General features: G+C 44.5%; 1 protein-coding gene across 10 annotated transcripts in view; it reads left to right on the forward strand.

The window, feature by feature from the left end:
• The window catches only part of LOC101161669 (pleckstrin homology domain-containing family A member 1), a 28,369-nt gene extending 8,541 nt beyond the window's left edge, over positions 1 to 19,828 (forward strand). For 2 of the 10 annotated variants that reach the window (XM_011484340.3, XM_011484341.3), the window contains exons 5-12: positions 3,086 to 3,183; positions 3,507 to 3,638; positions 4,701 to 4,841; positions 5,091 to 5,159; positions 5,622 to 5,686; positions 5,795 to 5,858; positions 6,054 to 6,143; positions 17,819 to 19,828. In XM_011484340.3, the coding sequence (XP_011482642.1) occupies positions 3,086 to 3,183; positions 3,507 to 3,638; positions 4,701 to 4,841; positions 5,091 to 5,159; positions 5,622 to 5,686; positions 5,795 to 5,858; positions 6,054 to 6,143; positions 17,819 to 18,184 (1,025 nt within the window). In that variant the 3' untranslated portion in view covers positions 18,185 to 19,828. Of the gene's footprint in view, positions 1 to 3,085; positions 3,184 to 3,506; positions 3,639 to 4,700; positions 4,842 to 5,090; positions 5,160 to 5,621; positions 5,687 to 5,794; positions 5,859 to 6,053; positions 6,144 to 6,974; positions 7,049 to 15,595 lie in introns of all 10 variants that reach the window. The other 8 variants (XR_002291831.2, XM_020709463.2, XM_020709462.2 and 5 more) reach the window with 8 other exon arrangements.
• The last annotated feature ends 397 nt before the right edge of the window (positions 19,829 to 20,225 follow it).

Genomic DNA, 20,225 nt, shown 5'->3' on the forward strand with positions numbered 1-20,225 from the left:
ACCTTTTAAGGCACCGTTTATGTAATGTTTTCAATTCAAGACTGCTGTGTCCTTTAAGTGTCTCAGTTTATGCTTGGTGACATATGGATCATACATCCTCTAGTTGTGATATTTCTCTTATTGATGCCTGTTTCCAATAAATGTCGAGTTTGAAGAAATGACCCAAAATGTAGACATTAGTACTCTTTAATGACCCTCCACCTTTTTCCGTCTGCTGATCAGTAATATCATATGCGGCTTCAGTTATCCCGTCCTGCTGTAGTGATAATTTCATAAAATCCAGAAATGTTCATCCAGTGTTATTTACATTTGTGGTTGTAAATACAGTATTATTTAATATCTTACGACTAAATAAACCCCGTTTACCCATCTAATAATTTTCCAAATAAAAGTTGGGGCAACTATTATTGGAAGATATATGGTCGTCCTAAAGTGATTGTAGTTTCCGCTGATTCGAGATAAATGGGTGATAGAGAGCTAGCTCAGCAGAAGACGAATGTTTTCTAGTTAGGATTGTTAAAGCACTAATATTTCCATCATCCCTGGTTCTTCAGTGTATATTCCAGTTCTTTCTTTCTCAGTTTAAATAATTTCAATACACTGGAGTGGTCGGCACAAACCTGCCACATCTCTTTAGTACTTGTACGTTTACTGAGCTACATTAGTACTAAAGTAAGTCCAGACCTCTGTTATCAAATCCTACTTAACCACCTCAAAGCTCTTTTATATTTTATATCATACAATATGCAGTTTACTCAGCTTAATGGTTTTGACAAACCACTTTTTAAATGTTAACTCCTTTTTATAAGCCTTCTTGTGGTACAACACTGTTAATAAGTAACTGATCACTGTAGGAATGGCGTGTCAGGTTTCCACAAAAGCAAAATGTTTTATTTGCCTCAGCTCTCACCTCAAAGAAAAAGAAAACTGATTAATAAATTCACAGATTAATGTCCCCAAAGATAATCCTGTATATATAGGAGTAGAGCTCAAACACGTAAACGTTAAATTCATCTGAATAGGTCTGTTTTTAATTTAACTGTCTCTGATAAAATTTAGGCTTTTTTAATAGCACTCAGAGATCTTGTGCTGCTCAGGATCAACTCAGGTTGGTATGGTGATTGACACAGGGCAATGGCAGGTGCTATTAGAAAAAGAAAAAAAAATTACATTCGGCTCATTTTTTGGGACGACCGTTTTGTTTAGCAGCCAATTTATAAAACAATCTGCACAGTCGCATAGAAATGAAGGAGCAGGTGAATTTGTGGTGTTTAGTTTTTCGGTTAATTGACATATTTGATCTTATCTGCTGTGAGTATTAATTTAAAACAGGAAGAAAGATTATTCTCAACAATACCAGTATTTCAAAACATATTTATACAGTCAGGACCATGCATATTTGGAATGAGACACATTCTTTCTAATTTAGTTTCTATACATTACCACAGTGAATTTTTAATCAAACAACTCAGATGCCATTGAAGTGCAGACTTTCAGCTTTTATTCCATGAGTTGAACAAAAAGATTGTATAAAAATGTGAAAAACTAAAGCATTTTGTAAACACAATCCCCTCATTTCATGGGCTCGTAAGTAATTGTACAAATGAAATAACTGAAAACAAAATGGTCATTACTAATATTTGGTTGAAAAGCCTTTGTTGGCAATGACAGCCTGAAGTCTTGAACTCATGAACATCACCAGATGCTGGGTTTTCTCCTTCTGAATGCTCTGCCAGGCCTTTACTGCAGTGGCTTTCAGTTGCTGTTTGTTTGTGGGCCTTTCTGTCTGAAGTTTAGTCTTCAACATGTGAAATGCATGCTCGATTGGGTTAAGATCAGGTGACTGACAGTTTGTCTCTGAACACCTCAGAATTCATTGGGCTGCTTCTGTCCTGTGTCACGTCATCAATAAACACTAGTGTCCCAGTGCCACTAGCAGCCATGCACGCCCAGACCATCACACTGCCTCCACAGTGTTTTACTGATGATGTAGTGTGCTTTGGATCATGACTCCACGCCTTCTCCATACTTTTCTCTTGCCATTATTCTGGTAGAGGTTGATTCTGGTTTCATCTGTCCAAAGAATGTTTTTCCAGAACTCTGCTGGTTTTTTTAGATGCTTTTTAGCAAAGTCCAATCTTTTTGTTCAACCCATGGAATAAAAGCTGAAAGTCTGCAATTAAATGATATCTGAGTTGTTTTACTTAAAATTCACTGTGGTAATGTACGGAAACTAAATTAAAAAAAAGATGTCTCTGCCCAAATATTTATGGTCTTGACTGTATATTGCAAATGAGAAAATTAATGGCGTTGACTCTCCATCTCTGTTTTTGTTCACTTGCCCTCCGTCCTGCTTTCCATCCAGTTCAATCACAGGAAATGTCCATGTGTGAGAAAGTTGCCACAGCGTCCGTGTGTGTTGTCTGGCTGTGTGTGCGCCGGCTGCCTCGTTGAGGTTTTGACAGGGTATCGACGTCCTGATCAGATCCTAAGTCTGAGATAATTGAGGTTATTTTTAACAGTGTAACTATGCTTCAATTTTGGCAGTTTGCACACTTAGCTTTGTCTTACAAGTTAAGCAGGTTTGCTCAACAGTTTGCAGGAGCTATCGAAAAATAGTTTACCCCCTCCTTCTTTATAAATAGCATGAACAAAGGTTTTTTTTTTTTTTTTAATCAAAGTTATGTAAAGTGTGAAAGAATTGTGGTGTCCAGCTCTAGTGGTTTGATTTGCCAGTAAATTCTGAAGTTACAGAAGACACGAGGATGGTTTGAACCAAAGCCCTAAGGGATTTATTGTAGACATAAAAAGTTTTGCTACTTCCTAAATCCTGATCTACAGCTAATCATCCACTGACCTAAAAATTTCAGTGCGATTGAAACAGTTCTGTTCGAATTTTAACGCCTTTGAAAACATTTAGAAATAAAGCTCTGGAATAAGAAGATTGCAGCTGAATCTGTAGAGAAAGACCCTTCATGTTTTGGAGAACCAGAGGCTTTGCTGGCACACATGATTCAGATTTGATGTAAGTGAAAAGGCACAAATTCCATTTCATCCCTTCTCTCCTGTTTTCCTGATCTGTTAGTCATCAATGCTGGGATGCGGAAGTTCTTCCTGCAGGCCAATGATCAACAGGACCTGGTGGAGTGGGTCAACGCTCTTAATAAAGCCACCAAGATCACTGTAAGAGAAACACTCACAACTTCTCGTCAGTTTGCTTTGATTTTTTCCCCCCTCTGTTTTCTGTGTGAAATGAGTAAGAGCGCAATTAAGGAATCAGAAATGAGCCAGAGGGTGACTAACAGGATACTGTGGGACTAGTTTCTGGAAACCATTGTTCTCCATGAATAGAGGATATGATGTAAAAGGGGTTTGTAAGGTGGTTGTATTAAGAAACAGATGTTAAAATCAATTGAAACTGTGGATTAATTTATATGTTGTGCAGTTACGACAATGGATGAAATTTTTGTGCCAGTAAACTTACATGATTAATGATTTTGCTGAAGGTGCCAAAGTTGATTGACGGTCAGCAGAACTCTGAAAACCTGAAGGGTTTGCCAGATGTAGCAGTACCCAAGAAGCAAGTGTCCTATAAGACTGAAATCATTGGAGGAGTCCCTATTGTTACCCAGACACAGGTAGGATCTCTGTGTAAACATGGCTGTATTGACACAGACTAAGCGGTTTGAGAAAATGTACTTATACTTGTACTTGAAAAACAACTTTTAGAGGATTTAGAAGGAATACAACAACTGACCCCAACACTATTCAGTTCGGGGTCAGAGGGTCGCTGGAGCCTATCTCAACCCCCGTCTGACAAAGGCAGGATAGTCCCCCAGATGGTTTGCCAGTCCTTGCAGGGCTTCACAGAGACAGACAACCATACACAGTCACATTCACAATCAATTAATGGATTTGATGAATCAATATCTCTAGTTAAGGCCAGATTCCAGCTTTTAAAGTAAATCATTTTGGAAAATCCTGCCATCCTGTTGCTCTGCTGTCTTTTTTTAGTGAGGTTCTTGTTTTAATGGTTAAAGATTTTGGTGTATTTTACATTTTTACCAATGTTTTCCCTTGATAGTTTTAGCTTTTTACATAAAGAAGGACAAACAATGGGAACAATCACCCTTCCATTTAACAAGTTTCCTCTTTTACAAAGCTGTCTTTAGGTCCTCCTGGTCTTCAGATTCATTCTTGTCCTTCACTAAAGTAGTAAAGTGTTTCCAAATGGTTTCAAATCTTTACTCTTAGAAACACTTTTAATTGGTTCCTTGCTGTCACAAAATGAGAATTTTCCCTGATTTGAAATAAAAAATTTTTTTTTTATAAAGACTCTGTTTTCCAACTTTAAACCAGCTTTTATATCATTTTGTGTGGCAGTTTCACTAACCCGATTTTACAAAACCTGAAAAAACAACATAAGCGTTAGAAGATCAGCTTACGAACTACATAACTTTAGTTTCAAAAACCCTAAATACAATACTCCCCCCCCCCCCCATCTTATTTCAATGAGGAAATAATTTGTTTTAAGTTTTTCTAACTAGATTTTAGTTTTTATGTATTTTTGGTTTGGAAAGAAATGTTTTTGTCTGTATCGTGTGGAAGGTCTGCCATTTAACAACAGTTCTTTAACTGTAGTCGTAGTGAATGTATTCAGCTTCTATTTGTTTTGAATCTGCCCGTCCATCATCCTCCAGCATGACAGCGGCGACTGCGCAGACCGAGCAGAGCGAGAGGCCATTCATCGTTCCCACAGCCAGCTGCCGTATTTCCTGAGTAAACCAGCTCAGGATCACAGCGTCATCAAGGCGGGTTACTGCGTCAAACAGGGAGCAGTGGTGAGTTCCTGAGCTGCTTTCATTTCATCTTTGAGCGACTTTATAGCTTTAGCTCACAAAAAGAAGGCCGCCATCAGTGTAAAGACATTAACTGTTTACAGTGTGGTCAAAATAGTTCTTTTAAATAGTCTGTAAATGTGAAATATACTTAGAAATGGGGAGGATATATGGATAACAGTGTGACAACTGGCTATTATTTTGACTGAAAACTGCACAAGAGGGCTATACATCCTTTTCCTTTCTTCCCAGATGAGGAACTGGAAGCGACGATATTTCCTCCTGGAAGAAAATTCCATGAGTTACTTCAAGTCAGACTCGGTATGATAATTGTCTTTTCGTATTTTTCTTGTTTGTGTTGTCTTTCCTCGTTGGTAGTTTTTTTTTTGCAGGCTTTGAGGAATAAAATAACAGCAGCTTCTACCCCAAGTTCAAGCTTGTATTCTCAACAATCTGTGGAATTCACTGACTTGACCTCACATGTCCCATCTTGCCATGCACAGAAACACTGCTGGGTGTAACACTGCACATCTCTGCAACAAAGACAAGGATGTGCAGAGATATGCTAGTGCCTTTAGCTTGCTTTGAATGTCAGAATAAAATAATAGCTTTATCCATGCTAGAACTGCCACCTTCTTAGTTAACTTCCTGTGCCATTTCTATAAAAATCTACTTTTCTGCTTTATTGGAAGTAGACAAAGTCAGACGCTTTTTATAGATTAGAATTGAAATGTAATTCTCAATAAGTAAAAGAGTTTCTGATTTTGTATTTCTTGCATTTAGGAAAAAGAGCCTCTGAGAATTATTCCACTGAAGGAAGTTCACAAAGTGCAGGAGTGCAAACAGAGGTATTCAGCATGTCTGGACGTTTTCTCATGCAAAAATGCAGGAACACAATCAGGACAGATTTAGATAACTTGTAAATATGATCCGACCTGTCATCTGCCTCTTCACAGTGACATCATGATGAGAGATAATCTGTTTGAAGTCGTCACTACATCCAGGACATTTTACATCCAGGTATGTTGTTTTCTTTCCAAAGACCAATGTAGGTCATTTTCAGACTAGGAGCTCTCCGACATGCAGCCGCGCTAAAATATTTAGTTCTTTTTTTTTTCTGCATGCATTCTCAACGGGTTTTTCAAATGGGAGGGTTTCCTTCCTATCTCGTTAGACTCCTGACACTTCTCATTTCATCTTCTGTGTTTCCACTAGGCTGACAGTCCGGAGGATATGCACAGCTGGATTAAGGCGGTCTCAGCTGCCATCGTAGCCCAGCGGGGGCCCGGGAGGTCAGCTGCCACAGTATGTATCTCGCAGTGCAGAACAAATTAGATAAAAACCTGACAGGAGTCAGACATTTTGCCAGTAAATATAGCTTGACCTTAGATTTTGTTGAAGCAAAAGCTGTAAGGGACATCTAGTGGAAAACAGGTGTCACCACAATCCTTTCTTTTTCCCTATTTGACTCGTTTGAATAGAATTTCTGGAAAATGTTACTGTGAGATCATCTTGTTGTGGTTTTTACAAGTGGACGAGCAATTTTTAGAGTTCCGATGCAGGAAAGGCTGAGCTAAATATTGGTTATAAGCTCCTAGTTTGCAGACATGCACACTACAGCAGAAAAAAACCTTAAAAAGGATCATTCACTAAACAAAAAAGGCTGATCAGAATGTTATCTGATAAGCTTATATTGCAGTTTGTGTCTCAAACGTCTATTCAGCATTTTTATCATCCCTCCTCATCACAGCCCAACAATAAATTACAGATTGTATTTTGCAGCTGAGAGGCTTTACGTTGATGGATTCCAGTGACTACAGAGACAGAGTAACGTGCGTCAGCTGGAGACGAACCTTTCTCCAATCTCATGCCACAATCTTTCAGCTTAAATTTTTTTTAAAAAGCAGTTTAACCTTGCAGGTGACAACAATAGAGGACTGTTTCTGTAGCTGCAGCAGAAACACAAGCCTCTGCTTTAGTCGGTCCCCTCTGCTCAGACTGTGAGCGTCCCGCTGCCACGCTCTTTTTATCTCTCCTCTTTCCCCTCCTCTTTACGGTGGTTTTTCCACCCTTCTCCTCTTCAGATGGGAACTCAACCCATTTGCTCTAATCCTGCTTTGCACTGTGTTGTTACAGATGCGGCAGGCCAGACGGCTGTCGAACCCTTGTATACAGAGGTATACGTCCCGAATCGGGGAGTGCAGCAGCACGTATGTCAGCTTGTCTAAATCCCCCTTAAGTTCACCTTTTTCAGTATACCCCTCCCCACCTCCTCTCACTGACTGGCCCCCCTTTTTTAATAGATCTTCCTGTGAGCAGATCAGACAGTTTTGCTCATCTGATGCTGCTTGTTTTTTTCCCCCGCAAAGTACCAGCTACACCCCCATGTATGGCTGTGATGATGCGATTAGCCCTTCCACGCCCTCATCCTCACTGCTCATCCTCTTCCTTCGCTTTCCTCTGCTACACTGCCATACGCAGCTCTTTTGAAAGTTTCCACTTTTATTTGTATTTACATTTGCTGCTAAACAAACATGGGATCAAGAAAATGCACTTTAGCTCATCGGGGTTGTTGGTAATATGCACTTTAATAATAGCCTTTTTTTATTGTCAAACTCATTAAAATGAAACTAAAATATGCAAATTAAAAACCAAGACATTTTATTTTGCAGCAGGTAAATATTAATGTTTCCCCCCTTTATTTTTTTTTTATGGTTTTGCAAATGTCATGCTGTCGTTCTTTAAAATTAAAAAAAAAAAGTTCAAATCCAGATGTAGGGACCAGCAGAAGACAACATTTGAGCTCACTCGTCTAAATAAACCAGATCAGCTTTTAAGTCTGATTATCGTAACTATTCTGATGTAGATTTGCTGACTCATGACTCGGATAGCTAAGATCGCTAAATGCTCCCAAGCAGCTGTGCGTTCTGCTCAAGAAGACTTCTCAGTGGATGTTTGCTTTGGTCCTCAAATAAAACCACATCGTTTGTGATGAGATTTGTTTAAGTGCAGCTTTCCAAACTGCTGTTGCAGAAGTTGGATTAAAAACACAAAAGTAACATCAATGAAACCTAATGAGACCTTTGTAAAGCAGTGCAGCATCTCTCCAGGAATATATTCACTACAACTTTAGGTTAAGAACTTAACCCCGGTTCTCTGAAACATGAGTGAGGTATCTCACTATGGGACACGCCCCCTGCGCTGTCCCCCAGAAGCTCTTTTTCATTACGCCAGTCTTGACTGGCAGACAGAAGATGACGTCTGCTCTCAGGAGGCGGGACTTCCTCCTGCTATAAGAGCCGGACGCCATCTTCTCTCCTCAGTCTAAGTAAGCGCACCTCTTCTCGCTCCAGGCAAGGAGGGTGATCTGGTGAGATACCTCACTCATGTTTCAGAGAACCGGGGTTAAGTTCTTAACCTAAAGTTCTCTTTCAACATTCGTTTCGGTATCTCACTATGGGATGTAGAGACTCCCGTATTGCCAGATAAGCTTACTCCGAAGACCAACAGAGAACAACCAGGCTGATCATACAGGTGAAGGTGTGGACCCCACACCTAGCACTGCGTGAGGCAGCCCTGGTCTAGTGACATCCAGTCTATAAAATCTGATGAAAGTGTGAGGCGTTGCCCAACTGGCAGCCGTGCACACATCATCCAGAGAGATGCCCTGAAAAACTGCCCATGATGATGCCATGCCGCGAGTGGAATGAGCGCGCAGGCCCGCCGGGGGTGTTAACCCCTTGCTGTTATAAGCCATGGTTATAGCGCCCACAACCCAGTGTGACAGGCGTTGTTTGGTGATAGGCTTTCCTGTGTGAGGAGAAGCCCATGACACAAACAGCTGCTCAGATTTTCTGAAGCCAGCCGTCCTCTCCACATACATGCGCAGCGCCCGCACAGGGCACAATGTGTGAAGCCTCTCTTGCTCCGTAGAGGAAAAGGGAGGCGGATTGAATTCCAAAAACTCAATGGGGTGGCAAGGTATGGTAGGGTTGAAAACCTTGGGCATAAATGCCGGATTCGGTCTCAACAAAACCTTAGAATCCCCTCTGGAGAACTGCAAACAGGACGGGTGAACTGACAACGCATGGATGTCGCTCACTCGTTTAGCAGAAGCTAGTGCAATAAGCAGAGCTGTTTTAAAAGAGAGCGCTTTGAGGCTGACTTGCCTCAGTGGCTCAAACGGTGCGCACGACAGTGCGTCCAGCACCACCGGTAAATCCCAAGGAGCAACAAGGCTTTTCGACACCGGTCGGAGCCGACGTGCGCCCCTCATAAACTGACAAATAAGCGGATGCTGGCCCACTGTTTTGTCATTAACACCTATGTGACAGGCGGATATGGCCGCCAGATACACTTTAATGGTGGAAAAGGACAAACCTTTTTCAATCAGTTCCTGAAGGAACGATAGAATGACTGACTGGGACTGGGCTCTGGAAAGGCAATACGGCCATTTTTACGCACCAGTCCTCAAAAACGCGCCATTTGGCGCCATAGGCGGAGCGGGTGGACCGCGCTCTGGCACTCTGGATCGTGTCCACGACGTTCTGCCGGAGTCCCGCTGCCATGAGATTCAGCCTCTCACGGGCCAGGCCCACAGAGCCAGGCGCTCCGGATGAGGATGAAAAATTTCCCCGCGGGCCTGCGACAGGAGGTCCCTGCGTAAAGGCAGGGGCCACGGTTGGCTGTGCAGCATCTGAATGATGTCCGCTAGCCAGTGTTTCCCGGGCCACCGAGGGGCTACGAGGATGAGAGAGTGTTTCCCCTCCCGAACCCTGGTGAGGGTAGGGGCAATCAACTCCAACGGTGGGAACGCATACAGAAGTCGGCACGGCCACTCGTGCGCTAGAGCGTCCACCCCCAGGGGGGCGCTCTGGTCCGTCAGAGAGTAGAACATTTGACACTGGGCGTTCTCCGCTGACGCAAAGAGATCGACCTCTGCTTGACCGTAAATGCTCCACATCTGGGCTACCACCTGGCTGTGGAGCTTCCATTCCCTGTAACGCGGGTTCCCTCTGGAGAGCAGGTCGGCTCCCCGGTTCATTATCCCCGGTACATGGATGGCCCGCAGCGACAGAAGACGGGAGCTGCTCCACATAATCAGTCTGTGTGCTAGCGTGTGCAACTGAAATGAGCGCAGCCCTCCTTGTCTGTTGATATACGCCACCACTGTGGTATTGTCGGTCCTGACTAAAACATGGCGCCCTTTCAGAAAGGGTAAGAAATGTTTCAGTGCAAGAGACACCGCCAGGAGTTCCAAGCAGTTTATGTGAACTGATCGCATGTGGGAGCCCCACAGACCGTTCACTGTCCTGCCCTCGTGAGTGGCTCCCCAGCCTGTCAGCGAGGCGTCTGTGGTGATCACCTGTCTTGTTTGCACGGTTCCCATGACAACACCCGTGGTGAGGAAGGAGATGTCCCTCCACTTGTGTAGGGCGAGAATGCACGTAACCGAAGCAAGCACTCGTCGGTGACCATGGCGGGCGGGGCTTAGATTGAGCGACGCCACCCACCGCTGAAAAGGTCGCATGTGTAAGCGGCCAAAAGGGATGACGGACAGCGCCGATGCCATCAGCCCGAGGAGTTTGAGGCACAGTCTGAATGTTATCCACGCCCCCCTGCGGAACTGTGACAGACACGCCCGGAAGGCTGTCACCCTCTCCGCTGAGAGTCGCGCTCTGAACTCGACCGAATTCAGGGATAAGCCGATGAAAGTGATCGTTTGAACTGGTGTCAATACGCACTTTCCCCAGTTTACTGTGAAGCCCAGTGCAGTTAGGTGCGATGTGAGCAACCCGGCCTGCCTCCTGAGTTCTTCGGGAGACTGCGCTGCGAGCAGCCAGTCGTCTATATACATGGCCAGCCGAACGCCCATCTGTCTCATGGGTGCGACGGCGGCCTCCGTGCATTTCACAAACACCCGCGGACTCAGTGAGAGGCCGAAGGGGAGCACTAGAAACTCGTAAACCTTCCCTTGAAAGGAAAATCTGAGATACTTTCTGTGAGGGGGGTATATTGGGACGTGAAAATATGCGTCTTTCAAATCTATGGAGACGAACCAGTCTCCTGGACGCACAAACCGTACCAGACCTGCGTGTGTTAGCATTCTGAATTTGTACTTCCTCAAGTATTTGTTCAGTGCTCGCAGGTCTAGAATCGGACGCAGGCCTCCACCCCGTTTCGGGACCAGGAAGTATCTGGAGTAGAACCCGCTGTGAGCCTGCTCCGGTGGCACTAGCTGAATGGCTCTTTTGCCCTGCAGTGTTTTGATCTCTTCCTGCAAAATTCGTGCATTTTGCCCCCTGGCCTGCGACTGCAGTATACCATTGAAAAGGGGAGGGGTAAATGCAAACTGGAGTCTGTAACCCTTGGTAACAGTGCTTATAACCCAGTCTGGCGCCCCGCAGTGCCGCCATTGCTGTGATTTGTCCGAGAGCGGGCCGAGCGACATCCGCGCTGAGACACTGGTGGGCGTGGCCAACACGAGCTGCGCTGGCGCAGGGCTCGTTGCTACCACGGTGCTGGGCTGCTGTGCCACTGGCGGAGCAACAGCTCCCTCCTGTGGCCTCATGTGCAGCTGCGCAGCTCCCACTCGGCTTCCCGTCATTTGTATGTGTTTTGTTTTTTGTTTTGTCTTTTTGTGTTGAGGCTGCGCCCTTGGCTCGGGGCCTGGTTGCGCGCCTCGGGGATTTTTTATTTGTGTTGGTTTTAAAAACCTTTTCAAACACTTTCTGGGACCCAACTGTGGCTCCACTGAGCTCTCTGTGGGTCCCTCTTTTCTCCTTTTCAACTGGCTGTGAACAGTGAGGGCCACCTGTGCCTCTGCACGCCTTCTGGTCGGGCTGGAACATGCCCTGGAGAAAAACGACAGGAACGGAACGTGTCGTGGAAGGGGGGAAGCAGGCTTCTGGTTTTGCCCGCTCTCCATCCCTGTTGGTTGCGCCCTAGGTGGCACGCCTCTTTTTCTTTGCGCTCTGAGCGACAGGAGGCGCTGGCTGGGCTGACGTTGTCACGTTGGGAGCAGACGGTTTCTTGGCCCAGGCCCCTCTGGCCTCAGCAGGCTTTCCGTGGCTCCGGTCACCTGGCTGAGGCTGGCGTTTCGGAGTGCGGTAAGCTGGTCTAGCTACCGCTTGAGCGAAGGAAAGACGCGGTGCAGCTGGGGTAGGAGGGGGTACCTTCCTGGGCAGACACAGCTGCAGTGCTTCACCTTCCCGTTTCTTCTCCTCACAGCGCCTTTGCATTGTGGCCATTGCTGGCCCAAATAGGCTCTTTGGGTCCACCGGCACATCGAGGAGTTGAGTCTTCTCCTTCTGAGAGAGACTGGATAAGTTCAGCCACCGGGCTCTTTCCTGGACAACCATGAGGGCCATGGCTCGCCCAGAGGCTTGGACTGCGGACCTGTGGAGACGCAGACAAAGGTCTGTGACCACGCATAGCTCGTTCCACAAGTCTGGGGTTGGAGTGCTTGACATCTGTTCCTGCAGCTCTGCCTGGTAGGCTAGGAGCAGAGAAGATGCATTCAGGGCTTTCACCGATGCGGCAACTGCCTTGTAGCCCTTTTCGGTGAGAGTTGACTGGAAGCAGTCAGCTTTCGAGGGCAGGGCGGGGCCCGCGGAAGTCATGGTGGACTTCTGTGTTGGGTGCAGGTGGGAAGCCAGCAGCGGTTCGACTGGAGGGATCTGCGAGAATCCGTTCTCCTCCATGTTGGCCCAGTCCAAAGCCGAGCCTCCCAGGACGGGGCTTTTGGCTGAAAAGGGGGTGCTCCAGGTCCTGGTCGCTTCCTCCAAGCACTCAGGGAACACTGGCAGCAGCTGTCTGCTGGAAGACTTGGCTTTAGGCAGTCTTTTTCCCTCATAGCGAGACGTGGTGGCCTCGGTGAGGGCTTCAGGCCACTTAATGCCCAGCTTTTCAGCTGCTCTTCTGCAGACATCATGCAGGTCCATCGCGGCGGTCGGGTTTGGGAAGCCGCCGCACGCGTCGCCCGCAGCCAGCGGCTTTGCAGCCGATGGCAGAAGGAAAGGCTCTCTGTCCTCCTCGTCCCCCTCAGAGCCGAGGCTGATGGACTCGTCTCCGGAGTCGGGCACAGTGTCCTGAAACTCCGGGGGCGCGGCCTCCTGCTCATCCATGCCCTCGAGTGGCGCGACCGTATCCAGTTGGTCGCCCCAGCTCATGCCTGCCACCTCTCCCTGCGTAGACTCCTCTGGTAGTGGGGGGCTGGTTACCCCCAAGACCGGGTCCGCCTTGGACAGACTAGTTTGGCGCGCTAGTCTGCGTCTCAGGGTCTTGAGGGAGAGGCGCGCACAATGCTCGCAGCTAGCCGGAGATGCTAACGCGTCCTGGGCATGTTGCAGCCCCAGACATGCAGCACAGGCAGAATGGGTGTCTGCCCCGGCGATTTTGCTGCCACATGAGCAGGCTCTAGGCAGAGGTCTGACCGTTTCCATGGCGAGGAAAGGTTCAGGCTCCATGACGACTTCGTCGACTCCGGTTGAGAGCGAAGCGCGAAAATTACTAGTATGGTGACTAGTTCTAACGGGTGCTGTTTGGAGACAGACCAACCGCGTGACCCAGACAAGCTATGTAACACCGACTAGCGTTCAGCGACCGAGTTGTTAGCTCGCTCTAGGAACAGTTAAGCTAGCTTCGGATACTACACCTGCCGTCTGAGGATGCTTCTGGGAGCGAGAAGAGGTGTTAGACTGAGGAGAGAAGATGGCGTCCGGCTCTTATAGCAGGAGGAAGTCCCTCCTCCTGAGAGCAGACGTCATCTTCTGTCTGCCAGTCAAGACTGGCGTAATGAAAAAGAGCTTCTGGGGGACAGCGCAGGGGCGTGTCCCATAGTGAGATACCGAAACGAATGTTGAAAGAGAACAGGTATTCCCTTTTGTTGGTTTGGCCGTCGTTTTGATACAGAAAGGCAAACAAGATAGCCAGAATGTCAAAAGTCACTTAAATCTCCTTTCTTCCCCGATCTTACTCTTGATTGGACTGCAGCAGATGTCATCTACATGCCTAAATGCATTGAGTTGCTTCCATGTGATTGGCCATGTGATTGTCCCAGGTGCAACAAAAGTCTGGAAGAGACATCAACACAAAAACGTAGAGAAATGAGTGATGCTGGAAAAAGAAGCAAAATCTGGAACCAATTCACTTTAATTGATGATGCGAAAAGAGACTTTAAATTCATCGAGAAGCATCTCCACAACCAACCTGCATCTGAGAGAATCTTTTCCTAAACACAGCAGCTCATTACTGACTGAAGAAACCAGATCAGCTTCAGAAAGCTGAAACACTTAGTATTTTTAAATGTCAACCTTTACTGTGATGAAAAAAAATCATATACAGTGGGCGTGCCTCAACACGTTTAACTCCGCCCACGTTGAGGCGCGCCTGGATCTGCGGACAGGGACTTCTCGCCATAACAGACTCTGGTCCGCGTTCGCAGCTGCAGACACGCCCCCTCCGCGCTTTCACGCTGCTCTCCTACTTCTGCCCCGTCGCGCATCCTGTTAAAGGCACCACAACAATCTTAGAGCATAATAGTTATTTTACAAAACCACAGAGAGCCACAGCACAGGGAGGAAGGAGACGCATGCGGCTGCGGCGCTGCAGGTCGCCGACCCCTGCTCTAGATCCAATTCTTAAAGTCCTGCTTCGATCATCTTTTGCGTTATTTTCAGAGCTTTGTTTTTAATTATAATGTTTTTAGGTATTTTGTAAGACATATTTCTGCAATAGTTCATTGGAAATTTGCCTCTGACTTGTGGGTGGGACTGATGGCGTGGAGCAACCCCGTTCCCTGTTGTGGAGTGGAGTGTGACCCGCCCAGTGTTTTTCCCATGTCCCAAATATGTTTTTTTTTTTTTAAACTGCCTTTTCTCAACAATTTGAATGAATGAAATACAAGAAATGCAATTTTAATCTTAATTTTCTTACTATTTGTCCTCCATCAGAAAAAGGCCACTGGAGCATGTTAAAAACACCAAAAACCATCATAGTGGGCCTTTAATTAATTCAACTGTACAACAAGCAGAAAATAAACAAATGTGTTATTTTTCTAATTACAAGTACGTTTTTAGACATTTTGGTGAAAAATTGAGCTACAGATTCATTAAAGTTGACTAGAAACTGGTTCTAGCATAACCTCAGTTTTCTTTTACATTTACATGTAGCTCTGTGTGATGAATGCAAATCGGATGCAGAAGAGTGATGCAATATGTTGGGAGGATGAATGCATGACTGGATTGATGGCACAGATAAACAGTCAGGTCACAGTAGGTCAGGCTGATGAAGGACTCATGGCCTCGGGGATCCTTCATGCTTTTGCCTATGAGTCACCCATGGGTTACAAAGACAGTTTAAAGACATGCATACTGGAGAAAAATCAGCATTAAAAGTAGGTAATGAGCAAAAAAAGTTGGATATTTGGGTGTTGTGATTTCTTTTTTTCCCAAATGGAAAAGGTTGTCTCATTTCCAGAAAGCTTTAGTTTGTGTTTTGAAATGGGGGTATGTTCCTGTTTTTGGATCGTACAGATGGTTTACAACCATTCTAACTTGCAATTCCTCCCCTTGCAGCGCTTTTAACCATCTTCAGACATCACCATTAACATTGTGGTGCAAATGCACATCAAATCCATCCACATACATACACTGAAAGCATGAAGCCGAACTCTTACTGTTCCCGTGTGTGTCTGAAAGTGTTGTTTCACACCTTCTCTCTCCTCCTTGCCCTTCCGTGCCCTGTTCTCTCTGCAGCCTGCTGCAGCTCTGCACCTGTCTTAGATGTGTGACATCCTGCTTGTCACTTCTCTTGCCTCCTGTTCGCTGCCTGTATGTTTTCTTTCCTCTTTCTCATAGTCATGATAACAAAAAACTCTGTTCCATGTTACTGTAACTGTGCATGCCTCACACTTGAATCCGCACATCCAAAGCTGTAAGCCATAGATTTAAGTAACGCAACACGTTGTATTAATGACCGGTTACATGAATGTGTTGGGATATCTATTAATCAAATTTCAGTTTCTAAAGAAATGAGTAAAGTTAATGATTGAACATTTCTAATGTGTCTTGAATCGGATATGAAGCTCAGTTTGGATGTTTGGATTCAGCATGCTGCATGAAGTAATAGTGTGTCTCATCAAAAACACAAGAATTCACACTTTAAAAGGTTCAAACGTGCACCAACTGGCAAAGCCTCATGCTGTAATGGCCGGCTTATACTTCCTGGCTATCAGCCGTCACATCAATCGTACCGCGTCTCTACTGCAATCATGCTGTCTAGTTCATGCTAAGGTTGGTCCGGTCGGCTTGCGACTGTAACTCCTAAATTACGAATATCCTCTTCAAGCCTGATGAAGTGATTATCTCCAGCGTTTCAGTTGTTTGGTATTTTATTTATAGTGAGCCACCTGGGGCCCCAAGACAGGGTCACATTGTTCTGGTCCCAAGCCCGGATAAATATAGAGCGTTGTGTCAGGAAGGACATCAAATCTTTACCGAACCAAATATGCAAATGACACCATAGCTGATTTGCTTTGGCGACCCCTGACGGGAAAAGCTGAAAAGGGAAAAAAGAAGATATAAGGATCTTTGAGATTTTTTTTAACCTATATGAAACTTATTTTAAACATATTTTTAAAGCTTTAACACACCAAATAACTATATTTTTAAAAAATTGAAATGGCGTGATAAGCACGCAATTGTATTACAGGCGTAATTTGCGTATGATGTCATGAGATTTTTTAATTTCCCAATAATTAGGGCGAATCTCTTCTGATAGCTTTGCTCCAAATACGACCTGAGCGATTACAAGTCACTATGAAGTATAAAGCGGGGCCTTGCGTTCCTACACTCATTTAAGAACAAGTGCTTCAAAAATATTGGTTTCAAGGTCGGAAAAGTGACATTTTTTTGTATATATTATTTGTATTTTGAAACATCGCAACACCTTATGTATCTGTTAAAAATCCCCTATAACAACACAGATGTTCTGATTTTAGCAGTGCATTAAGTCAGAATGAGTTAACGGTGGGCCGACTCTTCCTCATCCACGAACTAAAGCAAAGAAGTGGCTGCTTCTGGTTCCTCAGAGAAATGACGGTTAAAAATGTTTACTTCATGTAATTAGTGTTTTTTTCTATGACAGAGCATTAGGGCCACACTATAAATAATTACATTTATGAGAATAAAGTTGTAGAAGTGATGAAAAAAAAAAAGCATTTTACAAGAATAACTTGATAGAATTGAAGAGTCTTCCCCCTTAAGGATAGGATTTCTGGTAGGCGTGCTGTCTGCAGTTCCAGAAGTCCAGATGCATTATGGCACATAGATTCCTATGACATCACCATATTTGGGCGCATTGATGGATTTTTTTTCTTTTTCTTTCTTTCTTTCATGCTGACCGTAAAACTCTGTTTCCAGGAAAACAAACTGAAAAGACAAATCAGCGGTAGTTTGCAAGATCCTTGCATGGCTTGAAGCTTGCGTTAAAAATGATCATCTAAATGTATATCTATCTTGTGTCTTTGCTCGCCGTCCAGCGCTTCACTAACTGCTCAGTTTTTCTCCATTTTTGGTTTTCTCTTTCTTTCCTCTTTTGCTTCTGTTTGTTTTCCAGAGATTGAAATGTGAGAATGACAAGCTGTGACATAATGAGCAACATCCAAATCCTGCTTCCAACGCCACTCTGTTTGATCTTCCACTGCAACCATTTAAAGCTACCAAAACTAAAACCTTCTGACACTACTACTCCTGCTACACCTCCAACTTCTGCTACCACTGCTGCTGCTGCTACTACTACTACCCCCATCATCTCCACTCTAGCAAAACCTCTACACTTCCACAGCCTCCAGGCTGCATCAGGCCTCAATGTCCTGGTTCCAAGTCTGTAAACTCATCTTTTCAAACAACCTGCTTGTATTTGGGTGTTTTGTACTTTTTAGTTTTATCTTCTCACAGTGACTCGCTTGTCATTTTCAGGAACATGGCAGCCGCTCCAGTTTCTACCGCAGCCCCACGGCTCCCTGCGTCCCTCCCTCGCCCTCATCTGCAATGCCACAGTGCTTCCCCGAGTGGGGGGCCGCTGTCCCGTGCGGCGCACGGCCGCAGCCTGGCCTGGGACAGCGAGCACTTCATGAGCCTGCTGCCACGCCTCAATCACAGCAACACGACGGCGCGCCTGTCCCTGCAGGAGACGCCTGTGGCAAAGTGACCTCTCCACCCCCCGTGACCTCCATCACTGTCCCAGAGGAGTCGCCATGGCGACGGCGGAGTAGTTTTGAGCCAGACGTACTGGAAATTCCTCTGGACCTGGATGAGGCAGACCTGCCAGTTAGTGAGGTCTGACCAATCGACGTGGATCTTCGGTCTGAGGATGTCTGCGATTCCGACTTTGGCTTAATGCACTAGGAGCTACGTCACAAACCGACCGTGGAGCTCCTGAAACTGCGCAGTAGAAACAAGTCGGGTCACCTCTAAACTGAGCTTTAAGTGCCAAAGACGATCCAGTACCCACCTCCATCCTTCTGCCCTCACACCAATACTACAGCACAGCTATTTACCAGAATTTTATGTTTAAAAGAACCAAACATTTTACTGACTAAAACTTAAGGATGAGCCTTTATTTTAACCTGAACAGGCACAAGGGGTTTTTGTTCAACAAGGGAGATTTTTTTTTTTTTTTTTAACTGATTTATTGCCTTTCGGATCACCAGAAACTAAACTTTAGGGTTAGTTTATTCACTCATTTATAACACTGGATGAAACACTACAAGAAAAATGAACAAACTAAAACATTTTCTACACATTTTCTGTCTGTGGCGTCATTGTTACTTCATTTCCTGGAGAATCAACATTAGCTTCCCACGACCTCACCCTCTCTGTATTTTATAGTGTTAAAGCAGTGCGTTTTATGGGTTTTTGATTAAAAGAAAGGGTTTTAGATCAACAGAAACAAGGGGAGGTCTCATAGGATGACATTCTGACAGTCTGCATGCTAACATTTTATTGTCTCTTCAGGTGTTCTTTTTTAATTTTCCGTATTTTTTTTTGTTTTTTTTCTTTTTTTTAGCTACATTTGTTTCTTGTGAGATGGATTTATTTTTTATATGCATTTACTTTTTCCGGGTCTTTTTCCTCTTCACTTCCTGGTGCCGGTTCTGTTTAAAACAGCAGCCTTGTGATGGGGGGGGAGAGAAAAAAAAAGTCCAAACACGTCCCACTCCCCTGTTGCTAAACATGCACAACTGTCTTACTTCAGTTTGCTAAAATCAAGCCGTTTTCCTTCTTTTCTGTCTGATGTAACTAGTTTGATTTGTTTGTATTTATTATGTGGATGACTTGAAAGAAATAAACACTGAAAATGTGTTGGAGCATCTGCGCTTTGCTTATAGAAGTCTGGCAGAAATGCATTCAGCTGGAGGGGATGTGAGGTTTTTTCAGGCTGGATCTCAGCAGGTTTAGCAATCTTGATTTGCAAGACGATGTGGTTCTTCACACAAAAATGTCTGAACAGTGGTGATGTCTCTGCATTTTCAAAGAGAGAAAAAAAAGCTAAAAGTGACAGATGACAGTGTTGATCTGTATAGTACCAGTGTCTCAAAGAATCTGTAAAGGAAAAGAGGAAAATCCTGAGAGGAAAGACACTTTGAGAGCCTGAGTGCGTCAGAAAATACAGGTAACCTCAAACGTTTATATAAGGTTTGAGCGACTTATCACTCAGCTAAGCTACTCAGAAATGTGGCAAAATTTAAGAAAAAGGTCCAAGAGACTTAAATAAAATGTACCCGCTTGAGAAAAATCCCTGAAAGTGACTGTTAAGTTGTGGGGCCTTCTGCCCTCTTGTGGTGAAAGGACAACATTAGCTGCAGTTCGGGATGAAGTTTTCCTCTGTGATGTCATCACTTGGTTTCAGGAATAGAAATTCCAGATGTTATAAACATGGAGTATGAAGCAAGTTAATCATTAATAATAAAATGACTTCACCCAGTTTATTATTTCTCTGCTTCATTTAAAACATGAAATCAGTAAAATAAACTAAAACCATGTGTTGCACATACAATAAACAAGATTAAAAACTGATATGTGATTTTTGTGCATATTCCTAATCGAAGTCTGTTATACAGTATCATGCAAAAGTTTAGAGAACGTGTGAAATAATTTCTGTAAATAAAGAGCGCCTTTAAAAATGAAAATATTTGTTTTAATGTAGTGAAAGAATAAAATAGAAATAAAATCATTTTTTCTTTAAAACAGCATCAATTCCTTTAGATCCAGTTGCTCACAGTTGTTCCAAATATCTTAGAGAACTAAACCCATTTTGGGTTTATTCATCCCAGACACAGCCGTGGTGCTGCGATCATCTCTGTTGCAGTCATGCCATCCCCTT

The sequence above is a fragment of the Oryzias latipes genome, chromosome 15 (assembly GCF_002234675.1).
Source record: "Oryzias latipes chromosome 15, ASM223467v1".
Lineage (NCBI taxonomy): Eukaryota > Metazoa > Chordata > Actinopteri > Beloniformes > Adrianichthyidae > Oryzias > Oryzias latipes.